Source organism: Podarcis pityusensis (assembly GCF_964106645.2).
Source record: "Podarcis pityusensis genome assembly, chromosome: 2".
NCBI classification, from domain to species: domain Eukaryota; kingdom Metazoa; phylum Chordata; class Lepidosauria; order Squamata; family Lacertidae; genus Podarcis; species Podarcis pityusensis.
The window spans coordinates 23,962,811-23,976,131 of record NC_138029.1 but is presented as its reverse complement, the minus strand read 5'-3'; the positions used below and the strand labels follow the sequence as shown (position 1 = coordinate 23,976,131).

At 41.7% G+C, this 13,321-nt stretch overlaps 1 protein-coding gene across 3 annotated transcripts in view; it reads left to right on the top strand.

Moving 5' to 3' along the window:
* PRKCA (protein kinase C alpha) overlaps positions 1–13,321 on the top strand; it is a 193,426-nt gene that overhangs the window by 67,838 nt on the left and 112,267 nt on the right. For all 3 annotated transcript variants that reach the window (XM_080994553.1, XM_080994552.1, XM_080994554.1), the window contains exon 3: positions 12,851–12,933. In XM_080994553.1, the coding sequence (XP_080850679.1) occupies positions 12,851–12,933 (83 nt within the window). The remainder of the gene's footprint in view (positions 1–12,850; positions 12,934–13,321) is intronic.

Here is a 13,321-nt window from a genome sequence, read left to right as displayed (position 1 = left end):
TTAAGTATTCTGTAAGGCAAAAGGATGATGACTTTACCAAGAATGCCAACTGGAATTCAAAGCGAACTGATACAAAACATAGGAAAACAGAAAGCTGTGTTATAACCACAGGCCATTGGTCTACCTAGCTAAGTATCGTCCACATTGATTGGCAGCAGCTCTTCTGAATTTGAGACAGGATTCTGTTCTATTCCCTACCTGGAGATGCCAGGGACTGAACTCATGCATGCAGTCCTTGTAAGCCACATAGATTTCAAAAGGAGTGCCTTGCCTGTCGCAAATCATAAAGACTCTGGGAGTTCTTCTGCAGTAGCTTTTTGCTTTTTGCGTTGTTCCTATTATTCCCGAGGACATTGCCCCCAAACCATTGCATTACACCAGAAGGTATAGTGCTGCGGGATTTGCTTAAAAAGCAACAGCTTATTTGGAGATTCTATAGCAGTGGTAGTGCAGTTTTTTGGGGTATGAAATGTCTCACCTGATTTCGAAGTGTGGTTGTACATGGTTGGTGATCCATTAATCCTGTGTCTTTGTATTTTCTGGTTCATGACCCAACTTCTGTTTCTTACCTTCCTGTTCCTCTGACATTACATTTCCACATAGCTGTCATGAATTCTAGTTACCCTTCTTCCTTCTCTCAAATGAAAGTTTTTGCTGATATGCACATATGCCCATTATGAAAGAGAAAGAAAACTCTTCACCTTCTCTGGAATATATCTATTCCTGAGTGTTATTTCTAAGGTACTAGATTGTGTATAAACAGTACTGAATGCGCTTAGCACTAGGTAAAGGTAAAGGTACCCCGAACATTAGGTCCAGTCGCAGATGACTCTGGGGTTGTGCGCTCATCTCACTCTATAGGCCAAGGGAGCCAGCGTTTGTCTGCAGACAGCTTCCGGGTCATGTGGCCAGCATGACTAAACCGCTTCTGGTGAACCAGAGCAGCACATGGAAACGCCTTTTACCTTCCCGCCGGAGTGTTACCTATTTATCTACTTGCACTTGATGTGCTTTTGAACTGCTAGGTGGGCAGGAGCTGGGACCGAGCAACGGGAGCTCACCTCGTCATGGGGATTCGAACCGCCGACCTTCTGATCAGCAAGCCCAAGAGGCTCAGTGGTTTACACCACAGCGCCACCTGCTTAGCACTATTACGTCATTAATAGCAAAAATTAAAAAAAAACACTCCCCCCTGTGTTTAGGTTACCGGAAGCATGCTGAGCTGATAATTTGCTGGATCCTCTTGTTTTCTCTACAAGCAGGGGCAAATTTGGGAGTGTATGCTAGCTTCACACAACTGGAGGTAAGAATAAATTCTACTTTGTCCCACGAATAGGGCTGGTCCATACATGAGGCAAAGTGAGGCGACCTCCTCAGGCAGCAGCATCCCCAGGGCAGCAAATCCAGCCTGCAAGAAATATATTACTTGTTACAGTGATGGCTGTGGCATGCATACCCCATGGAGGCTGGATCTCCCTCTTCCTCGGCAGCCTCCCGAGTGCCACCACTATTGTAGCATCTCGGTGAATGGGAGGCATTGCTGGTCTCTTCCCATCTCCCTAGAGAAGGAAATGGTGGGGCTGCTCTCTGGGGTCTCATGCATGATTCAGAGTGGGCCCCTTTCTCCCCTCCCCCATGACAGCCTTTGATTTTCACTTCAACCATTGGGTCATGTTGATTTGATTTCCTGCCTTGTTCCTGATGTAGGTCTACACTCACTCCTTCCCTGGAGAGGGGCATTTTGAGGATTGCCTCAGGTGCTGAAGTGTCTTAGGCTGGTCCTGCCCATGACACCACTTTCTGGAAGGGCAGCATTATTTTTGGTCCTTGAAGTGTAGAACCTGGGTATTCTGGGTGTGTGTTTTGCTATGTAGTACTTGAGAAGATGTTGCGGTGTGTGTGTGTGTGTGTGTGTGTGCGCAAGCACATCTCTCTCTATCTACATGGCTAGACTTCTTTTCGTTGTTATTTTATTTCAATATTTTGGCTCGTGTTAATGATTGGCTAGCAGGCTTTAATTGCGGGGCTCATCAAGGGCTAGCTCTTCAACTATAGGCCTGTGTGCTTTCAGAAAACGAGTGGTGCCTTTCCAATATAATTAAAAAGTGGTGATTCCAAGATAGTAGTAGATTAGCCTACTGTAAAGTATCTAAAGACCTCTGCTTCAATCTGGTTAATGTCACGCAGAACATGGAAGATAGCGGTTAACAAATAGATGCTGATTGTAAGTTGCTTAGCAATCTCATTCTCTTTGCAGATTGAGGAAATTGAATGACCAATTTTAAGTCTCACATCTGAAAATGGCCTTATTTGTCAGCTGATTTTTGTGCTTCACATTGTTTGTGAAGCTAGCACAGGGCTTGGCCTGTTGTCTCACTCTGTCGTGCAGGAAGGGGACTGATTGAAGAGGCAACTATAGGAAATGATGCTTTTTCCCTACAACTTGAGAATAATTTATGCAACTTGGAATACCAGTATACATTTCATAAAGATTAATAAGGTAATAATAATTGGACTCTGGAAATGCGAAGTGAAATTCTGCACAGTGCCATTCTATTTTATTTGATGGGGTTTCCTTCACAAAAGTGTTGCAGTTTATTGAGGTAATAAGTTAAATGCATTTCAGGTGTCAACAAGCCTTTTCATTTTATTAACGCTCTGAAGGAGCAAGTTAAACCCTATGTCATCTGCTTATGAGTATAACATTTTATATCTTTGAAAGAATAGAGATGGAAAAGGGGAGAGGCAGGGAGCCTTCTCCTCTTTTTTAAAACTTTTGGTCCCACGCTGCTTCTTGTTTTTCTTCCCACATCCTTGCCTCCTCATCCTTTTGACTCCCAACACCTAGCCAGCTTTCCTGAAGACATAGTAACACCATTTGGCTTATCTCATAGGCATCCAATGTTGTTGAACTAAAACTCACACCAGCCAATGGACAGGGATGATGGGAGCTGTAGTCTGGCAACATCTGGAGGGCACCCTGATGGCTACTCCTGGCGTACAAGACTGACTGTAGGATTGCAGTACAAGTGGCTAGTAAAGGTTTTGGCATCATAACCGTATGTATTATTGATTTTGTGAATTGACCAGGTATCAGGTTTGATACCTTCATCTGATAAGGGGCTTATATTGGGGTGGGGAACCTCTGCCCTTGGCCAACCAGGCTGTTTCCTCCAAACCATGGCCTCTTGTTCCATTACTTGATGTCATTTGTGACATCAGCCAACAGTTGAGATGGCGGTGTTTGGTTGTGCATTGGCTGCTGGTGGCTGTTCCCAGCAAGGAAAAGGCACCTGCAGCCAGAGCAGCAAAATATAACCTCAGTGCAGAAGCTGCTGAGCGGAAGTTAAATGCTTCTCAGTTTGTTTGAGTGTGCCTCAAACATAACCAAGGAAACAAGCATCAGCAGTGCTTGAGGTAGCCCCCCCTCTCGCAGCACATCTGCCAAAAGTAGGTTTCTTCTCTCTGATTTTTGGAGATCCACTGCTAGAGGGATTCTCTCTCCCCCCCCCCTTTTCTCTCTCAGTTAGGCATAGCAGCATGAATTTGTATATATATTAATGGGGACTCCATGAAATAGGTCCTATATCATGATGTCCCCATGAACAGGAATAGTGACTGAACTGGGCAGATGTTGGTGGATTGCTCATTTTAATGAGGATAAACATAACCAAGATCTGGAAATTTGTCCAGCAAATGCTTTTGTGTTTTACTTAATCTGTTGATTAAATAGATTGCTTTGATATCAAACAGATTGTGTTTTGAACATCTCTGTTGGGGAGATCTGATCTTAAAACATACGTGTTCTGAATGACAAATAAATAGTGCAGTGCAAATCATTACTGTGTAATTGCAAAATACCTCTCTCTTGATTATCCCTCATCATGTAACTTCGGCTTCCTTTTTCGCTTTTTGTTTTGTTACTATGGTTTTTCCAGAAAAAAAAGAGGTTTCTTTCTTCAGAGAAATACTTCGTTCAAAGTTTAGGTCTAGAAATGATTGGGAGGGACTATAACATTTCTAATCAGAATTTTGATGTGCTTATGTTTCCTCATTCAGTGGTTCCCAAAATTGCTGAGAGACTTGGCACACCTCTTAATGAGTTTTCTACTTGCCACAATTGTAATGCACCGTCCTAAATCTTATATGATTTTTAATTCACAGAATTGTAGGGTTAGGAAGGGATCCCCAGTGCCCATCTAGTCCAACCCCTAGGAAGGCTGGAAACATAGCTAAAAAATCCACCCAACCTTTGCTTAAAAACCAACTTTTTAATCATCTGCTCTAGGACATTTCCAGGTATTGATGCCAAACTGACAGGTTGGTAGTTGTCTGGATCTGCCCTCCCCCTTTTGAAGATGGGGACAACATTTGCCCACCTCCAGTCTGCAGGGACTTCATCTGTTTTCCAAGAATTATTAAAGATTATAGACAGAGGCTCTGATGTTACACCTGCAAGTTCCTTTAGTACCCTTGGAAACAGTTCATCAGGCATGGAGATTTGAATTCATTTAAAGTAGCTAGATGTTCCTTTGCCAACTCTTCTCCTATTTTGGGTTGCACCTCCCTCTCTGCTCCATTTATTCCAGTATCACCAGGTTGGGTGCTGTTTTCCTTTCGGGAGAAGACAGAGACAACCTAGGTGTTGAGCAGTTCTTCTTTCTTTCTGTCACCCAATAGCATTTATTCACCTTCTCCACACAGAGGACTTATTACTTCCTTGTTCTTCCTCTTGATTCAAACATCCTTTTATTATTTTCAACCTCTCTTGCAAGCCTGAGCTCATTCAGAATTTTAGCTTTCTTATGTATTGTATTCTACATATTCCGATTTGAATACTGTAGAAATAATAAATAAAAGAAGCAATAAACATAAAGTTAAAATTCAATATGAATATTTCATGCAGTGGATGTGGTATCTCCCATCTTCAACCACAAATCCACAGATGTGCTGCAGACTGCCTGAATGAAGCTTGCAAACCACAGTTTGGGATCCCCTGCCTAGCCGATACTTGTATATTGCTTTAACTAGGTGGGTAGCCGAAGGTAACCAGAACATCTATGAAAATTTCTGTTTGATAACTCCTGGTAAGAAAAGGATGAGCCTGAAAGATAAATGCCTTGCTTTGTATTATAAATTGTACGATCTCTTGTCCCTTTGCCCCCTTTTTAATGCTCTTTTTATGCACTTCTGAAGCCTGGTCCTCATTATGTTTCCTCAAAAGTGTGTTTCGCTTTGTCCAGTGGGACTTAACTCTCAGCTAAATCTGCATACAATCACAATCTTAAATTGTTTTCATTTTCTCCTAGCAAAATGTTAACTTTTCTCATCTTGGGTTAAAATGAAGATGTTTTTGGCATTTGAAATTCCCTTGTGCTTTTCCTTTCTGGCAATTCTCCTTTCCATGACTCAACTGCTGAACTATCATTTTCAAAAGATGGTTAGCCGGATGCAATCAAACTATTTTAGCAGCAACAGTTTGAGCAGTGACTTGCGATGCTCCATGCAGTCTTCCTCTGGCAAGCATAACTTCTCCTACAAGAGAACCCCTTGCCCCTGGCATGTGTGTCAATGCCGTGGTTGGTGCTGATTCCCTTTTGTATGGGAGCCACACTTGTGAATGCAGATTCTTAGGCCTTGGCCTCAAATGTTCTGGAATATGACAGGTTACCTGGGCTTGAACTTTGATGTTGCTCTTAGTGCATATTCACATGTGTTGTCTATTTTTATGCTAACACTTACCTGCTGGGAGAGCCAGTGTGGTGGTTAAGAGCGGTGGACTCGTAATATGGTGAACTGGGTTCGCGTCTCCACTCCTCCGCATTCAGCTGCTGGGTGACCTTGGGCTAGTCACACTTCTTTGAAATTTCTCAGCCCCACTCACCTCACAGAGTGTTTGTTGTGGGGAAGGAAGGGAAAGGAGAATGCTAACTGCTTTGAGACGCCTTCGGGTAGTGATAAAGCGGGATATCAAATCCAAACTCCTCCTCCTCCTCCTCGTCTTCTTCTCATAACCAGGGCTCACCCCCCAGCTGTAACTCACCAGAACTCAGTTCCAGCACCTCTCAGGTTGATGCCATTGACATTATAAGTTCAGGGTGAGTTCTGGCACCTCTTTTTCTAGAAAAATAGCACTGCTCATAACTGCCATTGTGTTTGCGTGGCCCCTATCCCCAGTTGTATTCTGGAATAATAATAATAATAATTTATTATTTGTACCCCGCCCATCTGGCTGGGTTTCCCCAGCCACTCTGGGCGGCTTCCACAAATACCAAAAATACACTAATATGTCATACATTAAAAACATCCCTGGAAGTGTTAATTGGAAGAGGAGAAGGATAACTGGTGGTTTATAGCTGCTATTTCCCCATCATAGGACTCCAGGTGTAGCTTTGTGCAATATGTTCTTCTCTGTAACTCTTTGCCATTGTTCCCCAATCACTAGCTTTCCTTTTCCTTCTGTGGTCAAGTGGGGCGGGGCACACACGTTGAGCATTTTAATGGTGACTTGTGTTCCCTTCAGTCTAGACAGGCGTAGGGGTGTGTTTGTGTATGTGTGTGAAAGAGATACTGAGATTGTCTAGCTGCTCCAACCCTAACATGCTAACTTGACAATTTTTCTAAGTCTTGTTCAGTATTAGAAACCCAGATAGATAAGAGAACCACCAATTGGATCCTTAAACCAAGGTTACAGTTGCCAAAAAGGAATGCCTAGTTGCCATTTTTTGGGTCCGATGTCTCAAAAGTGGTATTTTTCAATATGACTTTTTGGTTCCTGAAATCATTCTGTCTGTGCCGATAAAATATAACAAGGCCGCTCTTACGACTAAATAACTATTGATATATAATTTTTGTACTGTGTCTTTTGGGCCTATGGACCACAATAAAGTTCTCTGTGTGTGATGAAATAAAACAGATAGAATTCTACAGGACATGTTCCCAACCAAAGAAGAATGGTAACTTAAGCTGACAGAATAGGCACAACTTGCAGGCTTAACATATAGAATAAGGGAACAAGAAGAACACACATTTAAAGAAGATTGGGAAACATTCATTGAATATATGGGAAATAATTGTGAACAGCTGAAAACACTGGCAGCATTAAGATAAATTCAACAGTGTAAACAAGTTTTGATGGATGCAGTAATGGAATACTGAATGGTATAGTTTTTGTAAAATATGCAGGGATTTATGATATGTAAAATGAACCATGGAAAAATAAGGGAAGTCATTGATATCTTAAAATGAGTATTTTAAATTGTAAAACAGGAGCATGTTGCTACTGTGTGAAAACAGTCAAGAGCCAGGGATCCCCAGGCATGCACCTCCAGATGGTGGAGATGTCAGGTGACATTCTGGTGCCCAGGAATCTTCACTTGATCACAAGTGGCCGATAGCCAGGTGTACCTGGTGCCTGGCAAATTTCAAATGCTGGTCTTGTGCTGTATAGACTTCTGGTATAAATGGCTTGTAGCGGTACAGTTCTTTAGATGTAATGTAGTGGCTAGATCTGTTGTGCCAGCATAAGGAGAGGAATGCGTGACCATATGCCAGTCGTCCTCTTTCTAGCAGAGGATAGAACTGTGGCCAGAAAAGGGACTGAAGGTATCAGAAAGGTCAGATTCAAACTTGCCTCTTCCACCCTAGGTGAACTTTTGCTTTCATGTCAGGCTGAAACCTCTTAACTTCCCACTGTTCTGTGCAAGGTGAAATCTATTGGCTGCTAAATTAATCTGCGGGTTTCTGGTGTTAATGCTTTTTGTACATCAACACATTTGAGATGGCAAAGATTTGAGAACAAATCGTATGTTTGATCTATTTCAGGTGAATCTGCAGCTGGGTATTCCTTGGTATTAAATTAAAATTTGTGTAATGTGCTTTCACAAATATTTATTCATCCCAGAAAAATGCTGGCTTCCTTGGTGCAAAACCTAACCTAACCTTACATAAGAGGTAGATGTGATGTTTACTATATAGAACTTTTAAATAGTAATAATACTATTAATTACAATTAAGATTAATAAAGGATTACAGCACTATTACTATTACTATTACTATTACTATTACTACTGCTACTGGTCTCTCCTGCAGCCCCTTGTGCACCCTCAAAAATCTGCAGCAGAGGTTTGATGGAACCTCTATAGCAGATTTTGTGGGAGCAGGAAAAATAGAGGAAGGATAAGACCCATTGTGCAAGCAGATCATCACCTGTGCAGCTTTGGATACAACCCTTAGTTATAATGCATGGATCCCTTTAAAGCAAGATAAATGAAACTGAATATATTAGGTAGTAGAAGCTTTCAAGATACTTGACACTCTTTGACAATGTGCCATTTTAATTGGCGAAATAATGTACTAATGCTGTAAGCAGACTCCCTGTTTGGCTTCGGGGCAATTCATATAACCTTTTTTGAGTTCACATGACCTAGGATAGCTCAGCTGGTAGAGCATGGGACTCTTAATTTCAGGGTTGTGGGTTTGAGTCCCACGTCGGGCAAATGATGGCTGCCTTGCATGGGGTTGGACTAGATGACCCTCGTGGTCCCTTCCAACTCCACAATTCTATGAGTTTCTAGACCTTCCTTCCAGTATCCTTTATTATTACTTATTATTTATTAAATTTCTTTACAGCCCATCATCAGAGGATCTCAGGGTTGTTTACAACATAAGAAACACAAAAATACACACCATAGTAACCAATGAAAACAGAACCCCCCTACAGTTTAAAAAGCTATAGATTATTTAATTAACTAAAGGCCTGGGAGAAGATGAATGTCGTTTTACAGGTTACTGGTTGGATACTGCATGGGGTGTATGGATAACTGTGGAGTCACACAGTATGGTCAGGCGTTCTTGTTGCTGTGAGAGCATTTGTTATCCCTATCCATATCCCTACCAGTGTTTGCCTTGTGCTTGTGTTTTTCATCCCTGCTGTTTTCTCTGTAGAATACAATATTTCGACCTCCCTCGGGGTGGCTTTACATATGCTTTTGACAAGGACGGATGCCTTCTGAAGAGTGACACAATCCACTGGAGATCCATGGAAACAAAACATGAATTGCTGATACATGAATTTCATCTTGTTGAATAGGGGTTTTTTGTTTTGTTTTTTGGTAGAGCAAGAATTTAAGAGTGGCTTTGGAATTCTTCTAGCTTCTTTCAAAGATACAGGTCTATTATATTTTAGAGTTCACTGGATATTGAAAGGCTGGCTGAAAACTGTCAACCAAGCGGGACACTAAATTCAAATCCTCACTCAGCTATAAAGCTTTTAATTGTGCAGGCTTGCACTAACTAGTCAGTTTCAGCAATGCCTACCTCACAAGCTTATTGTGAACAGAAAATGGTATAACTACAGTGGTACCTCTGGTTACGTACTTAATTCGTTCCGGAGGTCTGTTCTTAACCTGAAACTGTTCTTAACCTGAAGCACCACTTTAGCTAATGGGGCCTCCCGCCGCTGCCACGCCACTGCCGCACAATTTCTGTTCTCATCCTGAAGCAGAGTTCTTAACCCGAGGTTCTATTTCTGGGTTAGCAGAGTATGTAACCTGAAGCGTATGTAACCTGAAGTGTATGTAACCCGAGGTACCACTGTACATGTACGTAGCCCTTGGTTTTTTGGAGGAGTGGTGGGATGTAAATGAGATAATATAGACAGACGGATGTGCATATTCACATCAGTAAGTTTATATCTGCGCTGCCAAATTGACCATGCACCCTAGTTAATTGGTCTCTCTCCGTTGACTTAATCTCAAATCCTGCACTCAATTGATCATAAGAGGGTCATAGGAGAGCCATCGTTTTCATTAGCTATCTCACTTCGTAAAGGAAGTGGCATTTTGAATTATGCATTTGAAAAGTGAGTTTAAGAAGCAAAGCTGTTAATTCATTGATTTGACATTTATATAGGTTCCAATACTGATTCGGAAGGCAGGGAAAAGAAGTACAGTAGTGATCAGTAGTGATTTCAGCCTGCTTTAAAAGTCCCCCGTCCCCGTCACCATTCACAACACTTTCCCACATGAAACATTGAGATAATCAAAGGTTTTTGAGACTGTGCATTTGCATTTTTTCTTTTGACTTCCTTAGGAAACAGTCTTTCAGTGTTGGCATCTTACCTTAGTTGTCTCATGTGTTCTTCCACTCGTTTTATACAGATGTGTTTGGAGCACCGTTCCTAAGTGTTGACTGAGAAAGAGGTTTATAAAAGATTGTATTTCAGCAACCTGGAATGCGTGTGATTGTGTTGCAGTTTTCTGATTAAAGATGGTTGTCCCTATTTCTAGCAAAGTCTAAATCAGGCTTCCTCAGCCTCGGCCCTCCAGATGTTTTTGGCCTACAACTCCCATGATCCCTAGCTAGCAGGACCAGTGGTCAGGGATGATGGGAATTGTAGTATCAAAACATCTGGAGGGCTGAGGTTGAGGAAGCCTGGTCTAAATCCTTTCCACATCAGAATTCACAAAACAATGCCCAGACTCTTCGTTTTCCTCCTCTCAAATAAGGACACCCTTCCTCATAGACCAGAGCTGGCTTACCTGTCGCCCTCCATATGTTGAAGGACTCTAACTCCCATCAGCCTCATCTGGTATAATCAGCTGTCAGGTTTGGTAGGAGTTTGAAGACAGCAACATCTGACTGGCAAAAGGTCCGCTGCATAGATTCTCACTTTATCTTTCAGGAAGTCATTATCATCAAAAGCATTTTTTTAAAAAAGAAAAATATGGAGAGAAATGAGAGGAGAGAGATTCATAAGCAGTGACCCAGGAGCTGTTTTTGCTCTGACCTCCATCCACATTGTGCAGGGTGTTCCTTGTAGTACATTCCCCCCCCCCCCCTTAGTACAATAAGTCACCATATATTTCAGTTTTAAGGTGACCTTGAATGTTAAAATGACATTAGGCTAGTTCTTAAATAGAAAAGTATTCTTTGCATTTCCAGGAAGGTGCTAACTTTGTATGGAATCTTAAGTTGCAATCCTGTGCAGTTAAGCTGAGACAAGGGATGTGTATCTTTCTTTCTGCGTGCCTGACTTGAGTCCTGATTCAAAAGCTCATAGAAATGACTCATGTAGAATGCAACATGTGGCCCTAGAAACTGTAATTTTGCTGCATTTTTGAATTGGGAGTGATTGCGCAACCAAAATCTGATGCAGCACACCTCCAATCGAATCCGATTGAAAAGGAAGTATAAGACCAGAGCAAAGAGTCTATCAGCATAATCTCAGAAGAAAACTTTTCCTATGTAGATGTTTCCTTTGGTCTCCCAAGAACCTTATTTAATTGTTTGTTGTGATCCACTAGCCATTTATTTTATGTCACAGTTCAGGTTTAGAATTAATGTAGATATAACAGTCGTTGCAATAGGGCTCCATAGGCCAAGGCTGATCTTAAGCCTTTAGCTAGAGCAATAAACTTATGAACTGAATACGTACAGTTGTTTTACAATCCACCATCTTGTTCTGACAGGTGTCTATGGGAAGCCTGTAAGCAGGACTGGAGTGCAACAGCACACTCTCCCCTCCTGTGGTTTCAGATAACTCATATTTAGAAGCTTACTACCCCTGACAGAAGGGACGCGGGTGGCGCTGTGGGTTAAACCACAGAGCGTAGGACTTGCTGATCAGAAGGTTGGCGGTTCAAATCCCCGTGACGGGGTGAGCTCCCGTTGCTCGGTCTCTGCTCCTTCCAACCTAGCAGTTCGGAAGCACGTCAAAGTGCAAGTAGATAAATAGGTACCGCTCCGGCGGGAAGGTAAACAGTGTTTCTGTGCACTGCTCTGGTTCACCAGAAGCGGCTTAGTCATGCTGGCCACATGACCCGGAAGCTGTACGTCGGCTCCCTTAGCCAATAAAGTGAGATGAGTGCCGCAACCCCAGAGTCGGCCACGACTGGACCTAATGGTCAGGGGTCCCTTTACCTTTACCCCTGACAGTGTGATAGAGAATGTAGCCATCAGGATTAGGAGCCATTGATGGCCTTTTGATGATGGTTTTCTACATGCTAAGCAACTAATACCCAGGGTTAACATTTGGCCATGTTGCCTTTCTATCGTCATAACAGCAATGTTTTTCAGTAGTTAGATATGCACCGATAGTATGTTAACATGTTATTCAATTACTCTTAAGGATTCAGCCCACCCTAAGTTAAGGTTTTGCGGAACGCATCCTGATGTCTGTATTTTGCAAATGTAATTTTATCAATTACACATCATTGCCCAACAACATTGGAGAATTGCCAGTAATTGAGTTATGTCTATCCTGCCTTTCTACCAAGGTACACAAGATGGCTTCCAACTTGCACAGAGCAATGTATAAAGTCCTGCTAAAACAATAAAGCACAGCTAAAGTAACTAAGTAGTGTATACTTTTATAGCAAAATTGTATCAGAAATAAAAATTCTCCAAAAAACCCCTATCAAATAAATGCTTCTTTTTCATCCTCTGTTGAAGAATGTGGGATACTGTTGCTTGCATGAAAAGTGGTAACTGTAAAATCTCAGGCAAAATAACAATGGGGAATTACTCTGTCTTGTATCTTAATGGGCGAAGAGTTAAATGTTTTGGAGTCCTTTGATTGTTTGTTTTGACCACAGCTTGTGTTAAAAAAACAACGAGCAAAATTAGATATACTGTCATTTTACAATATGTGGACATCATGTGTTAGAAGCAGTTGCCTGTGCTGAAAGAACGCTGTGTTTCTTGAAGACTTGAGAATTAATTTTTCCATGATTTGAATGTCTATCAACACTATTCACAAGGCAGCTTATTTCAATTCACTTCAGTAGATTGGCAGTAAACTTGTTAACAAATCTGCAATTGCTTGAATGTTTTTTTCTTCTTTTCCTAGTTTGCTGCTTTGTGGTTCACAAGAGGTGCCATGAATTCGTTACCTTTTCTTGTCCCGGGGCAGACAAGGGGCCGGACACGGATGTAAGTACATTGTACTTTGCTCTCCGATCTGTGTTGATTCATTGCTCTGTTGATGCGTTTTGTTGATGCACGGATGGTAGATATTGGCAGCTTAGAGGTCAGTTAATATGTTCTTTAATAGGTTGTGCTTATTAAGTTTATTCTGTCACAGTCTGTCTTCTCCATGATCGCAGGCAATTGCAATGACGAAGCCAATGAGAGACAAGTAAGAGAAAAGCAGAGTTTTGAAGCAAAAAAAAATAAAAGGGAAGGAGAGACTATATGAAAGACAACATATATTATAAAGTCACTTTTATTAATATTGAGAGCAAGTTACAGTCAGCTTTTAGCCATGTCAGACTTCCAACTACTGCACTATTGCATATTTCCAATAATGTGTAACACTATA